This window comes from Phyllosticta capitalensis (genome assembly GCF_038381095.1).
Source record: "Phyllosticta capitalensis strain CBS 128856 chromosome Unknown BKA78scaffold_2, whole genome shotgun sequence".
Classification (NCBI taxonomy): Eukaryota; Fungi; Ascomycota; class Dothideomycetes; order Botryosphaeriales; family Phyllostictaceae; genus Phyllosticta; species Phyllosticta capitalensis.
The window spans coordinates 200,504-213,710 of NW_027117440.1; the positions used below are offsets into that span (position 1 = coordinate 200,504).

The 13,207-nt window shown below is 58.1% G+C and overlaps 5 protein-coding genes across 5 annotated transcripts; 4 read left to right on the plus strand and 1 right to left on the minus strand.

The window, feature by feature from the left end:
- Window positions 1-44: 44 nt before the first annotated feature.
- Window positions 45-3,475, plus strand: BKA78DRAFT_376775 (uncharacterized protein). The gene is made up of 2 exons (XM_066892840.1): window positions 45-2,145; window positions 2,199-3,475. The coding sequence occupies exons 1-2, from the start codon at window positions 375-377 to the stop codon at window positions 3,374-3,376; spliced, it is 2,949 nt and encodes a 982-aa protein (XP_066747282.1). The 5' UTR covers window positions 45-374; the 3' UTR covers window positions 3,377-3,475.
- A 245-nt stretch (window positions 3,476-3,720) lies between these two features.
- On the plus strand, window positions 3,721-4,628 carry BKA78DRAFT_237891 (ClpP/crotonase-like domain-containing protein; the record flags this gene model as incomplete). Its single annotated transcript, XM_066883876.1, has 2 exons — window positions 3,721-3,998; window positions 4,064-4,628. Coding segments are annotated over 2 exons (843 nt in total), but the record flags the coding sequence as incomplete, so codon positions are not given.
- Window positions 4,629-4,970: 342 nt separating this feature from the next.
- On the plus strand, window positions 4,971-7,605 carry BKA78DRAFT_376777 (uncharacterized protein). The gene is made up of 2 exons (XM_066892841.1): window positions 4,971-5,160; window positions 5,216-7,605. The coding sequence occupies exons 1-2, from the start codon at window positions 5,073-5,075 to the stop codon at window positions 7,216-7,218; spliced, it is 2,091 nt and encodes a 696-aa protein (XP_066747284.1). The 5' UTR covers window positions 4,971-5,072; the 3' UTR covers window positions 7,219-7,605.
- A 695-nt stretch (window positions 7,606-8,300) lies between these two features.
- Window positions 8,301-10,517, minus strand: BKA78DRAFT_376778 (ESCO1/2 acetyl-transferase-domain-containing protein; the record flags this gene model as incomplete). Its single annotated transcript, XM_066892842.1, has 3 exons — window positions 9,330-10,517; window positions 9,025-9,267; window positions 8,301-8,325 (listed from the first exon to the last, which is right to left on the minus strand). The coding sequence occupies exons 1-3, from the start codon at window positions 10,460-10,462 to the stop codon at window positions 8,301-8,303; spliced, it is 1,401 nt and encodes a 466-aa protein (XP_066747285.1). The 5' UTR covers window positions 10,463-10,517.
- A 141-nt stretch (window positions 10,518-10,658) lies between these two features.
- On the plus strand, window positions 10,659-12,693 carry BKA78DRAFT_304637 (acyl-CoA N-acyltransferase). The gene has a single exon (XM_066887638.1). It carries the CDS (start codon window positions 10,883-10,885, stop codon window positions 12,404-12,406), a length of 1,524 nt encoding a protein of 507 aa, XP_066747286.1. The 5' UTR covers window positions 10,659-10,882; the 3' UTR covers window positions 12,407-12,693.
- The last annotated feature ends 514 nt before the right edge of the window (window positions 12,694-13,207 follow it).

The window sequence follows — 13,207 nt, forward strand, 5'->3', positions numbered from 1 at the left end:
CAGAGAATTAGGATGTCAATACCGAAATAGTACTAATGGACAGGAAAAAATATTCAGGGCGTACTGCTTGGTAGAGGTACTTGTGCAGTGCCAGCCGCTCCCCCCCAAGGTCCAAGCTACGGCTACCAACCCACCCACCAGCCCAGCCCAGCACATCCAAACCTCCGTCTCTTTCGTTTCAAAAACCTTACAACCTATTCAACACCACAACGCCACTCCCGCACCGCTCACCCTCCACCACCGCTTCCACCCCCGGCCTCGCCTCTCCCTCCCTCTTCGCCAAAAGGGCTTGGTACCCCCGTTCGGCTCGTCGCACGCTCACGCTGTCGTCGAGCCGGCCCTGGGTCCTGCAAGCCGTCGTCCGCGGGCCGCTGATGCCACCGAAGGCCAAGAGGAACGCGGCCAACACACACGACAAACGCCATGAGAACGGCCTCGCTCTCCCAGGCAGGCGCATCCCAAAGCAACGCTCTCACCAGAACCTCCACTCCCTCCCAAATGGAAAGAACCCGTCTCCCGCTCCGCCGCTCCCGACGCGCCCTGATCTAACTTTGCCCGCCGACGACGCTGCTTCTGGTCATGCTCTACCGCACGCGACTTTGCCAGTACACGCCATGGCCGAGGATTTGGCCCAACCGACGACTAGACACTCTGCGAGGGACCGCACCGCCTCCGAGGCCTCCCACGATAGCAGCGCCTGCTTGGATTCCGTCAATGGCTCCCTCGACGCTCCATCGCGACCCTCGCTGTCTCGCTCGCCCGCCAATGGACGTCGCAGCTCCATTGCCTACAAGTCCTCGTCTTCTGCCTCGACGGCAATGACCATCATATCCTCGTGCCCCGTCTGGGACGTCGTCGCCATCCTCATCATATTGCTCCAGCTGCCCTCGACCGTCCTTACCGTCATCCACCTGCTCTTCGCGACCCTCACATTCGTTCCCCCTTCCAGCACCGCCTCGCTCTCCAGCCTGCCGAGCTTCAGCGAAGTCTTCAAAGGCTCCCAAGGAATGCCGTCCCTGGGCACAATCGTCATTTGCGACTTTGTCGCTCTGATCATCTGGGGTTTCCTCCCCATGTTTGCTCAGGGCATCGCGTTTGACTTGGCCCAGGCCGTCATTGCCATTTCTCTCGGAGGCGCTGCGGCCGGCAAAGGCGGAGTCTCGCAGAGCGTGCTGGTTTGCGGTGGAATCATATTCTTGTCTCACGCATATCATCAGCGATCCATTCGGCACTACGTTTTGAAATGGCTCCATTTCGTCCTGTCCAAAGGCGGCTTCCACGTCTTTAGCCCTCCGGCGGCTGACTCCATGTACCCCGAACCATCACACTTGTCTCACGGCTGGCCCCGATCCGTTCTAGGACTGCACATTCTTTCCCAAGGAATACTGCGGCTCGGGCGCCGCTGGTTCATCGCCAAGCAAGACAAGTCTCTCCCCACAACGACGAGCAGGAGGCCAGACGCAGACGGCACCTTGGCCACTCAGCTACCCCGGAGTATCCCCGATTCAGCGATTGAAAGCAGCACGGGCGCCGCCGCCGATGGCCGACATCCTGGCCCGTCCCCTGCAGGCGATGGAAGGGAAAGATCTTTCAGTTCCAGTTCTAAGAAGAAGAAGCGGCAGGCGACTCAGGTCAGGAGCCAACAGCCTTTCTGGGCCGCTATTGCAAGCACAAAAGTTACATTTTGGAAGGAGGTTCAGCAGAGCAACGACTCTGCCGACAGCCACGAGGCGAATTCAACGGATGTTAATCACATAGGCAACGCTCATTTTCGAACAGGCGGCGAGGATCGGGTTTGGATTTTGGATGTGGGCGCAACGGAGCTTACCTTTTGGGCCAACGTGGTGGAAAAGAATTTCGAAAAGGAAAATGGGGGTGAAGAGCAGGAGTCTAGCCTTGGGGCAGGGATCGACAAGTCGAAGCCGTTTTACGTGCGGCTCAACGGCACAAACTGGGCGTCTACGAGCATCACGGAAGCTCCATCGGACCAGCGGGCGAGTGACGGGTCTGCGGGCAGGTGGTTTGGCAAGATTTTTGGTCTCACGTCCTCTCAGAACTACAAGTGCGAGTTTGTCAGGACGGTCGACCGAATGACCTTTCATTCCACGAGCCTCATCACCCAAGCTGCTCCCAGCGCCGAGCAAGGTATGGCCCTTTTTTCCTGTTCCGTTTCGAGCGAAGCTGACACGTTTGGACAGCTACTGTTTCACCCCCGGTGCACCAATCCCTACGCCCGCAGTCCCCCCGCACGTTGCTGAGGAATAACGTCGCAAATCTCGAGCACGAGTTGCAAGAGCTCAAGGGCCAGCAAAAAAGAAACCAAAAGTCGCACGGCAAGGCCCTAGCTGCAGCCAAGAAGGAGGTCGATGCTGTCGAAAGCAAGATTCAAACGTCCGGCGGTAACGACGATCGGCTCAAGCAAAAGAAGCGCCAATTGTCCGAGGCGATTCGTCAGGCTGAAGAGGCCGCCGCTGAGATGGCTCTGCAAATTTCGACCCTGGCCAAGGTTCCGGAAGCTGATTCGATCGAGCACAAAGCTGCTAAAGCCAAGTGGAACAGCCAAAAAGAACTTTTGGCTGCTGCAACGGCGGACTTGAGGAAGGTCACGAGTGAAGTTGAGAGGGAGCTTGCGTCTGCCGAAACTGAGCTTGCGTCGACCATCAAGAAGCGAGAACGTCTGCAAAGCCGCCAGGCCAAGCTCAACGAGCAGCACGAACGCCTCAGCACGCTCAATGCGCAGGATCAGAGTGCGCATGCCCGCAAGCTTCACGATCGTGCCTCCCTTATGTCCTCCCGAGCCACCCACGAGCAGCAGTACCTCGGTCAAATCATTGCTAACGAGAATCAGGCTTTGGAGCTCCAAAGTAAGACGCTGTACCTGAACCAGCAAGTTCAGTACATGCAAAACTCGCTGCAACAAAGTACTGGTCCGTCGGTCCCGACGACTCCTGAAGGTCCACTACCCGGCACGGGTTCGGCCACGCACAACTACACGCCCGTTTTCCAATTTCCTCCGCTCGCTGGACAGATGAATGGCACGCCCGTCTCCCTTCCCCGCGAGAACCGCGGTCGTTCCAGCTCGATGCTCTCGGACATGAGCGGCTTTACAGACCACAACGTTGACCCTCCTCCCGCTTACACGCCGTCGATGGCGCCTGCCTTTTTGGGATCTCTCAGCAACGGCCAGTTTGGCTCATTCAACACGTCAATGGTCAATGTCGACGTGCGCAAGGGCAGCAGCGGCAGCAGCGGGGGTAGCGGCAGCGGCAGCGGGAGTGGAAGCAGAGCTGGCAGCCAGGCTGATCCAGCCAGCCCTGTCGGCACCAAGAGCCTTCCCAGTCCGGTCGGCACCACGAGCGCCCCAATTGGTACCTAGGTAGTAGCAGTAGTTGTTGCAGTCTTCCTGCCCGGTTTTTTAGCTCCTCTCTCGTTTTTGAGCAGATGGTCGGTGTGGAATGCATCCGTTGATTTGTCTTTTGGTTTGCGTGTTTGAGTGACCAGTGAGTGAAGATGTGATTGCCGTCACATGCCAAATGCAATTGATTGGTTGGAGAAAGCTCGGGGCAAAGCTGCCGCATGGAGAAGGTTGCGGACCGGGAGCTCCAACCAGCTGCCCTGCAGACGAGCGGCAGCGGGGCAACAATCCTCAACACCATGGCGCCAGTAGTGCTACCTCGCTCCTCAATCTTTGCCCGGACGCTGCTCCAACATGGCCGCCGCCAAGTGCGGCTGAGCTCCACCTCGTCTGGCCCTTTGGTCAAGCTCACGAGCATCCCGGCGCCCCACTGCGGCAGCATCCGCATCCTCTCGCTGAACCGTCCCGAGTCGCGGAATGCCATTTCCAAGGCGCTGCTCGCCGAGCTGGCCCACCACGTCAATCAGATTGCAAATGAGGGCGAGAAGCAGTCGACGAGAGCGCTCATTGTCGCTAGTGAGGTCGACACGAGTTTCTGCGCTGGCGCAGACTTGAAAGAGCGCGCGACCTTTACGCCGGAGCAGTGCGTCCCCACACATGTCAAATACCGTGTTTGCCTCACAACATTGCTAACTTGCTATCAATCAGGACGACCGAATTCCTCAGCTCGCTCCGCGGCACCCTCAGCACGCTCTCGCGCCTCCCCATCCCGACCATCTCGGCGGTATCGTCGCTGGCCTTTGGCGGCGGGCTGGAACTAGCTCTGTCCACGCACCTGCGCGTCTTCGGCAGCAACGCCGTCGTCGCGCTGCCCGAGACGCGCTTGGGAATCATCCCCGGCGCCGGCGGGACGTACCGCCTGCCTGCGCTCGTCGGCCTCAACCGCGCGCGCGACCTGGTCCTCACGGGCAGGCGCGTGGCCGGGCCCGAGGCGTACTTTTTGGGGCTTTGTGATAGGCTGGTCCAGGTGTTGCCGGAGGAGATGGAGCAGGAGGGCAAGCCCAGGGAGAAGGTGTTGGCCGAGGCTGTGAGGCTGGCGACGGAGATTTGTGAGGGTGCCCCCGTTGCCATTGCGGCGGCCATGGCGGCTGTCGAGGGATGTGCGGGCGGCGAGGCGGTGGAGAATCAAATGTACGATTTGGTGGTCAAGACGGAAGACAGGAACGAGGCGTTGAGGGCATTCAGGGAGAAGAGGAAACCCGTGTTTAAGGGCAGGTAACGCAGGGAGGTTTGTCGGGCTGTGTTTATTCGGCTCATGACAATAAAATATGAGTGTTTTGTTTGAAATGTCCCGAGCACATGTCAGGCCGTGTTTGTTCGGCAACGCGGTTGAGCGTATGTTTGGTCGCGGATGAGGAAACAGTCAAGGTCACGATAGGAGCATTTGATGTTTTTGCATCCGAAGCGTGTCCGCGGGATCCGACGCAGCGTTCAACAAAAGCTTCGCAGTCGCACAGCAGCAGTGGGGTAGTTGACGGGTGGGCGGGGCCAGGGATGTGTGACGTGGGATGCGTAGATCGCCTAGTAGTTCTAATGCATCTTCTACCTTATCCCAACTTGACCAACATCATGCTTGGACCCCAGCATATCATGCCCTCATTTCTCCCATTGCACCTATGATACTGCTCTAGCTCTGCCCGCATCTCGCTGCCTCGTCATGTCCGGCAACCCCTTTCGCCGCTCCGTTGCTCTCAACACCGCCACAACCGGAACCGCCTTCAACACTGCTGCCAACAACGGCCCTCGTAAAGCCCACCGTCGCCGCTTCAATTTGAAAATCACACAATAACCGCTCAGCAGTCTCCATCTCGTCCAAGACAAAGAAGCATGTTCGCGTGGCCTCCCCGCCGCCCTCTCCGCCGGAAACGTCGAGCCCAGAGCCAGAGCGAGAGCCAAGACCAGATCCGGTCTTCGCAAGACGACTGAGCACCTCTCGCCATGCCGGATCGCCTCCTCCAGCCGTCTTCCTGGCCGAGGATAGCTATTCCGACGGCACCGCCAACGAGCCCTCGGACGACAGCCCCGCCGCCAGAGATGATGACCCAGACGACGCCCCGCTAAAGACCAACGCCGCCGACATTCGAACGAGCATGGATAGCTCTGCTCCAACGAGCCCTGCTGGCGTCCCGAATCCATTTGCGCGGACGCTGGAAACAATCGAGCAAGGCACCCGACACGCGCCGCCAGCTCGCAATGAAGCCCAAGGCCAGTCTGGCAAGGCTGGTGCTGCCCGGGCATCTATGGATGTCGATTCGTTCAAAAGGCTGCTCTTGACCGGCCGAGCAGATGCAGACGCAGAATTTCATGTCGTCTCCACTTCGACCGGGGCGACTTTTCAGCAAACCGTGGCACCCGCCGGACAGGAAAATGCACGAGGCAGCACCGAACTGTCGCCCGCCTCGCGACACGGCAGCCTTTTTGGGGCTCTGCACGCGGCCGGACGCAGCATTGACGACTCTCCACGTAGTTCTTACGAGAGGTCTGCATCTGACGGGGTTGATGATGACGACCACGCCACGCTCATTGGTGGTGGCAGCAGGAAGCCCGACAAGAAGAAGCCCCCGCCGCCGCGCCACAAGCACGGAAAGTCTATAACCTTGACCAAACGGGGGCCGCAGGTGGTGTCGTTTGCCGACTTTTCGCCCTCGTTCAACTCGTCGCAAGAACTCAAGGACGACGCAGCGGCGAGTCGCCCGCGGTCCCAGTCGGATGTGAACAAACCGCTCCCCCCGCGGCCGCGTGCGCCGTCGGGAGGACATGGCGAAAAGGACCTCCCAGTCGTACCTCAGGCAGAGGCTTTGACGATTGAGCAACCTACCTCGGATTCTCCTCCCTCTCAGCAGCAGCACCACCAGCGGCGAAAACCCCCCACCCCGCCGCTCAGCCGCCGACATTCCCAGCTGCGCTCCGTGGCATCCGAACCGCGCTCGCGGAGCAACTCGACCACGGCCTCGTCGTCGGCTGCAGACGAGCCCTTTGCCGACACCAACGCCTCGTCATCTTCTTCGTCGTCCTCATCCTCCTCTTCGACGCAGCAGCAGCAGCAGCCGGCCATGGCGCAGAGCAGCGGAAGCATCAACAAAGCGCCGCCCCCTCCCCCCGCGCGGCGTTCGGCTGCCACGTCCGTCTCGTCGTCGTCCGATCTTTCCAATACCATCATCGCAACCCCCAGCCGCTCGTCGTCGCGCCGCTCCACCGCCTCGTCCATCCACCAACCCAACAACCCCATCCCCTCTTCCTCTTCCCCTTCGACCCCGCGCCCCCTCCGCCTCTCCTCGTCCGCCCTCGAAATGACGCCGGCTTCACACTCCCACCACGTCTCTGAACGCGTGACGTCGGTGTCCAACAGCGGCAGCAATCACAGCCATAGTCAGCCGCCCCCGCCTCCGCCCCCTCGCCGCGGCAGCTCCAAGAGCAGCTTCGACCTCCCCCGCCCCAGCGCTAGCGTCTTGGCCGCCATTGGCCACGGCCACGGCGGCGGGGGTGGGTCGGGCTCCGGTCCGTCCAGCCCGTCGCTTGTCCAGCAGAGCCGCAGCCGCACGGCGAGCGCGGGGAGTGAGCGGTTGTGGGAGGTCAGGGGGGAAGAAGAAGAGGAGGAGGATGGAGGTGGAGGTGGAGGTGGCAAACGGGGCGAGTGGGGACAGGGCACTGTGGGCAAGGGCGGAAGGAAAAAGGCGGATAGCTTGGCTAGTAGTGTAGATATGCTGAGCGAGCTGGATAAACTGCAGCAAGAGGTCGACGCGCTGAGGCAGCGGAGTGCGAGTGGTAGTGGCAGTGGGGCGGCGGGGAGGAGGGTCAGTTAGTTGGTCGGTGGGGGGTAGGCAGACAGGCATTACGCCCGTTTGTTTCGACGCCTGGAGGGCGTTGTAGCTAGTCTCTGGTTTGGATGAAGAGAGTGCTTTTGCTTGGATGAATGGGTTGTGGACGTTAGGTACTGCACAGCAAGCAGTACCGCAAGTACAGTACCTACGCTGCGGATAGCCGGAGCATATGGCGCAAGAAGGGTTGGTGGACAGGTTCAATTACACGGGTGTGCTTGTATCTATGCCTTTTTCCTCTTTTCTCTCCTTGTTTTCAGATGGGATAGGATGCGATTGGATGGGATAGGATAGTCGGACATGGGCTTCTCGCCAGTAGTGTAGTTTCAATTCCAATCACTGTAAACGTGAAGACTGAAGTCGACCATCCATCCCTCTCTGTCTCTCTTTGTCCTTCTTTCCTCTCTCCCTGCCTTTGGTGCCGTCGACTGAACGTGCGACTTGGAATTTCATGTGCACTAGCTTACACATAAAAACTGAAAAAATGTGACCTGGTTGCTTTGAAAGGATAGTAAAGAAAGGATGGCAAGAAGGAACAGCCTCGGAGTGATAACTAGGACAGACAAACTTTCATCCTCTCATTGAACCCGTCGAAGCAGCGGCGATTGTGGTAGCGGTATCAGACCTTAAGAAAAAAACAAAAAAAAAAATCATCTAGAGCAATAACAAATATTTCCAAAACTCCATGCAACGTATCTACTGCATGTGTCTACGGATTAAAGTCTAGACCAATCATTTTTTTTTTTTTTTTCCTTTTTGTTGTCAGACATATATATAACGAATAGACCACTCGAGTAATCGAGCCGGCCCGCCTTTTGCCAGTGGTCGACAGTTATGAGCCCGGAGCCACTTCCAACGCGCTTGGCCGTGTGGTTATTGTCCCCATCGTCACGGCACCCTACTACTACGCGGAGAATTGGTGCGTCTCCACCTTCTACGTCATCGCGGGGGCGATTTCAGAGGTTGTCAGTTCGAATCGTCGTTCTCACCTCACCACATTAACGTACGGCCCGACTACTTTCAGCACTGAGCTATGGCATTGTCTCTCTCCAGCTACGTCTTCGTCTCTACGTCTCTACGTCTTCGTCATAGCTGAGGGGCGTGTCAGACATATATATAATGAATAGACCACTCGAGTAATCGAGCGGGCCGGCCTTTTGCCAGTGGTCGACATTTGTGCCACTTCTTCAAGGTTAAGAATGGGCCAAGTACTCGGAAAAAGAGGACGACAGGCAAAGTAGATGACTACCTGTTGTAGGCTCCCCAAGCATGCCACACTATTATTAAATTTGGTAATTTTTGGTCTTTGTCTACCAACTTTGGATGTTAGCCTCACTCGCTGGTCTGCTCCACTGCTTTTTTTTTTCTTTTTTTTTTCTCTTGCTGTTTGTGTCGTGCGGCATTCTGGTATGTAGTACGATGTTCTTTGTGGGGATCCGAGCTATCGCTGCCGGCTGCCTCCCTGCCCTGTTGTGGCATACGTGCTGTTGATGTGGGTATGGGAAAGTTCGTGTTCACAGATAGCGAAAGTTGGGTCCGTTCAGTTTGATTTTGGTTTGTACAGCGTTAGGTAGGTGTGTACAGAGAGCGTCCATGTCTCCGAACGAGCGACTAGACAAATAATCGACAACGAAAACGGCAAAGTAGCCTTGCCCCCTTTCCCTCTTCCACCTCTCTCTCCCTCCCTCCCTCATACTCCCCCTTCCCTGCCCCTCCAAACCACCACATCACCAATACACCAAAACACCTCCATCTCCTCCCTCGCTCTTTTCCCCTTCCCCCTTTACCCACCACGCCGCAAGCCGTGCCCCCATGTCCGTCGGCTGACTAAACGCCACTGTGGCTCTTTCGACGCGGCTGCCGTAGACGAACGACTGCGCGGCGGCGGAGAGCAGCGTCGATGCTATGCCGCTGCGTCGGTGCGAGGACGATGTCCAGATGCGGGAGATGCCGAGGTGGGCGGGGAGGGGTGAGGGGTCGGTGGTAGGAGGGGGTTTGTTGGAGACGATGATGAGGATGTGGGTGTTTGGACGGCTGTGTTGGTGGTAGAGAGGGACGCTGATGGTGCGTTGGGCTTGGGTTTGGGTTTTGTGGACGTGGACGCGGATGAAGAGGTGCGGTTGACGTCGCCGCGGCGGTAGGCGGACGAGATGCGCTCAGCGAGGCAGAGGCCGACGCACTTGGTGCCCCGGATGTAGAGGTACGCTTTGTAGCGGTCGGCAACCGCCACAGCGGGCGAGGGAAAAGGCGGAAGCGAAGTGTTTCTGGGCGTGTTTGTGCTGCTTACGCGTGGCACTGTGCTTTTCGCATCTGCGGCTTCATGATTTTCCTCCCCAGCTTCACGCACACCCGCACTCCTTCGCCGCCGCGCTTCTTTTGCCATTGATGATGATGATGCATACGTCGACGCCGGCGCCGCAGCCGCCTCGACCTCGACCTGCCCCCACAGCTCCTCCTGCCCAATCTCAACCGCGCCCAATTCCGTCTTGACAAACTCCATGACGCGCTCGACGCGGTTCTTGGCCGCCGCGCCGTCCCGCCGACTCACAACGACGACGCAGTCGCCCTCGTGGCCCTCCCACACGCGCTGCGCGGCCGCCAGCCCCCGGACGAAGCCGCGGCCGAGCTCCACGCCGCCAACGTTTTGCGCGTGGAACGCCTTGTGCAGCGCCGCGTCTTCGGCGTTGGATGGCACGTACGCCATGCCGCAGGTTGCGCAGGTTTTTTGGACGGGCTGCGTGCCGAGGTCGAGTTGGAGTTGGGTCAGTCGCGTTTGTTTTTTTGTCGTCGAGGAAGCGGTGGTGGTGTTGAGTTTTGTTTGGCATGAAGACGCGGCGGCATCGTTGGCGGAGCGCGGTTGCAGTGGTGAGTTGGCCCCTACTGCTGACTTCTTCTTGTTCGATGCTGGAGTGCTGCTGGCTTTTGTTGTTTTCCGCGCAAGAAAGGAAAAGGTGGGCCGGCGCTTTAGGAGAATTGGTGAGGGCGAGGACCGTGTGGGTGCAGGAGGCGATGAAGGCGGCGTTGAAGAAGGCAGTGCGAGGTCTGGGACATGATCGTGGATTTGCGGTTGCAGTGGAGGACTGGATGGCTCGGCGGGAGTGTTGTCGCGGTTTGGCGCGTCAGAGGAGAAGGAGGGCGTGTCGGGAGAGGATATGCGCCGGCGCTTGGAGGGTGGTTCGTATACAGGCCGAGAATGCTTCCTCTGTCGCGAGTACGTCTTGAGCGCCATGTTTTGAGAGCCCCAGGCGGATAGCAGGGTGGTGGTGTTGAGGTGTTGTCCTAAGGAGTGTAGGCGAGACGCGCGAGCACGCGTTTTGGCGTTGCGCGTCGAAGCGCGACGAGGAAGGTTGGCCGAGATGGTCTGTGCACCACTACCACCTTACCTATGCTTCGCTGACTACAATGCAACCCCATTCTAAACACAGACTCAATAGGCAGGCACACTGCTGACCAGGCTTCAACGGCCCCATCATGCCTCCCAATGCGAAAGCGGCAGGTCCAAACCGCCGGCCGCTGACTCTCTCTCTTCTCCATCTCCCTCGGCGTCCGTGGTCCTGATACCTCCTTGTACGCCAGCCTCGGTCTTCATTACATTGTCTTAAAGCACACCCAGCTGAACTTTACTTTTCTATCGTCACTACTTGCAATCATGTCAGGATCAGGGCAGCGCCCAGCCATGGACCAGTCAGAGCCAGAGCAGCAATCGGCGGTCGACTCGCCTCAGATGTCGGATCGTATGGACTTGTCAGAGGGCCCGGAACTGTCAGACGCTCAGCGAATGGCAGACGCACGGCGTGCAATGGCAATCGCACGGCTTACAAGGGAATACGAGGAAGAGCAGCAAGAGATGCAACGCCAAACACCTGAAGCGCGGCGTGAATTGGAACAGCGTCAAAGGGAAGAGCGATCTGCGCAGCTTATGAGGGCCGCGCGAACCCCGCCATCATTCGAAGAGTGGTGTGCCATGCGAGACCAACAAGCTGAGGAGGCACGCCAAAGAGCCGAAGCGCAGGCCGAAGCGCAGCGTCAAATGGAACAGCGTCGCAGTGAAGAGCGATATGCGCAGCGGTTGTGGGAATCGCAACAAATCGAGGAGCGGCGCGCCATGAGAGACCAACAAGCCCAGGAGGAACAGCGTCTCGAGGCCGAACAGATTCAACGGGAAAACCAGCGTGCAAGGGCACAGCACGAAGCGCAGCTAGAGAGCGAACGTCAAGCACTGGAAAGGCGGCGTGAAAGGGAAAAGGCGGAGCAAGAGAGGCAAGAAGAACTGCGTGCAAAGGAAAAGGCCGAGCAAGAGAGGGACCGGCGTAACTCGGAAGAACGACGCACACAAGAAGAACTGCGTGCAAGAGAACAGCACGAAGCGCAGCTGGCGCAGGCGCGACGAGCCGACGAAGACCGCCAAATTGCCCAAGCCTTGACCGAGTTCAGCACGGTCCGATTCCCAACTCCCATCTACGCTAAGAGCGACCTATGCGTACTGCGTCCTTATCACTCCCTGGACATACCGAACCTCGAACGACTTGGTAATAATTGGGCCATCGCCCAATGGATGACCAACCGGTTTCCATACCCATATACGCGCCGCCATGCCGAACAGTGGGTGGCCTGCCAGCCGCGGTGTACCAAGGCTTTTGAGGACATTGACCCTCAGAGACCAATACACCGCCCAGACGGCGACATGGATGTCCCATGGGACAACACCATAAACTTCGTGATAGCCAACCCGCGAAACTTCGAGCTTATGGGCGGTATCGGCGTCAAACCCGGCGCCGACGTCTACAACCGCAGCGCCGAACTCGGCTACTGGCTCGGGCAGCCGTATTGGGGCCACGGCATCATGACGTCGGCGGTGAAGGCGTTTGTGCCACAAGTCTTCTACAGGACCATCGGATTGCACAAGTTGACGGCCGTTGTCTACGTCCGGTATGGCCCGGGAGGTATCGTCGACGGCAACATGGGCAGCAGAAACGTCTTGGCCAAATGCGGTTTCCGCCTCGAGGGCTGCCAGAGGCAGGCGGTCTGCAAGAGGGGATTCTGGTGGGACCAGGAGGTTTGGGGTTTCCTCAGAGAAGATCTCGCGGTCGACACCTCGGGCAGAGAGTCGAACGGCGTCCATCCCGCCCCTGGCTCGGCGATGTATGCCCTGAGGCACCCTGAGGACCCCTAGTGTGCTCTGATTGACTGTCTTTTTTGCATTTCTATCTGTTGGTGCGTGTGCTTTGGGAGTCATCAGCGGCGGTCTGCGTTTGGACTTGAACGTTTTGGAGCATTCATTTCTGAGCTTGGGTCTTTTGGGCATTCTTTCTGATGAGCTGGGCGCTTGGGGAGTCATCGGTAGCCTGCATTCACTTTGGAGGATCGAGTCTATTATTTCACAGCAATACAACTCATTCCTTACATCAACCATTCGGCTTGTCCGATGGAATGGACTGACAATCGCAGTCCCGTTGCACGACTCTAAGGCAGTGCGGGATGCTTGAACACTCCCTGTAGCTATCCTTTTATAAGCTCAGACACCCAAGTCTTTGGGGAGTAGAGAGTTTGATCACTCCCTATATACACATCTCGACTTTGAAATTTAGGCAAACGACGAGGTTGACTCACTAAACGACCTAGTCCAGGAACATAAACACAAGGAGCATTCGAGCACCCCGCACCGCCTCGGAGTCGCCATTTCGTCTGCGACCCACTGTGCAGTGGTGCTGATTGCTGGGTGGTCTAGCTCCTCGTCGACCACCCGCTGCTGGCAGAGCGAGCCGACGAGCAAGAGAGATAGAGAGAGAGACTGGGGCCTTCACAACGACCTAGGTTGCAAGTAAGCGAGACAACAAGAACGAGGAGAAAGGCAAGAGCAAAAGATAAATACCAGGTTCACAATTCGGAAAAGGAGACTAGTGGTAGTATCCGGGTCTTCGGTCGTCGCTTGTCATGCCAGTGTCCCCCCGGGCCTACAGATACAGAGTGTGTT

Excerpts from the sequence above, each read along its gene's own strand:
- BKA78DRAFT_376775 (XM_066892840.1), top strand. The coding sequence starts at position 375 with ATGCCACCGAAGGCCAAGAGGAACGCGGCCAACACACACGACAAACGC. Across the intron at positions 2,146-2,198 it reads TGCTCCCAGCGCCGAGCAAG|CTACTGTTTCACCCCCGGTG; the intron begins GTATGGCCCTTT and ends ACGTTTGGACAG.
- BKA78DRAFT_376777 (XM_066892841.1), top strand. The coding sequence starts at position 5,073 with ATGTCCGGCAACCCCTTTCGCCGCTCCGTTGCTCTCAACACCGCCACA. Across the intron at positions 5,161-5,215 it reads TGCTGCCAACAACGGCCCTC|TCTCCATCTCGTCCAAGACA; the intron begins GTAAAGCCCACC and ends ACCGCTCAGCAG.
- BKA78DRAFT_304637 (XM_066887638.1), top strand. The coding sequence starts at position 10,883 with ATGTCAGGATCAGGGCAGCGCCCAGCCATGGACCAGTCAGAGCCAGAG.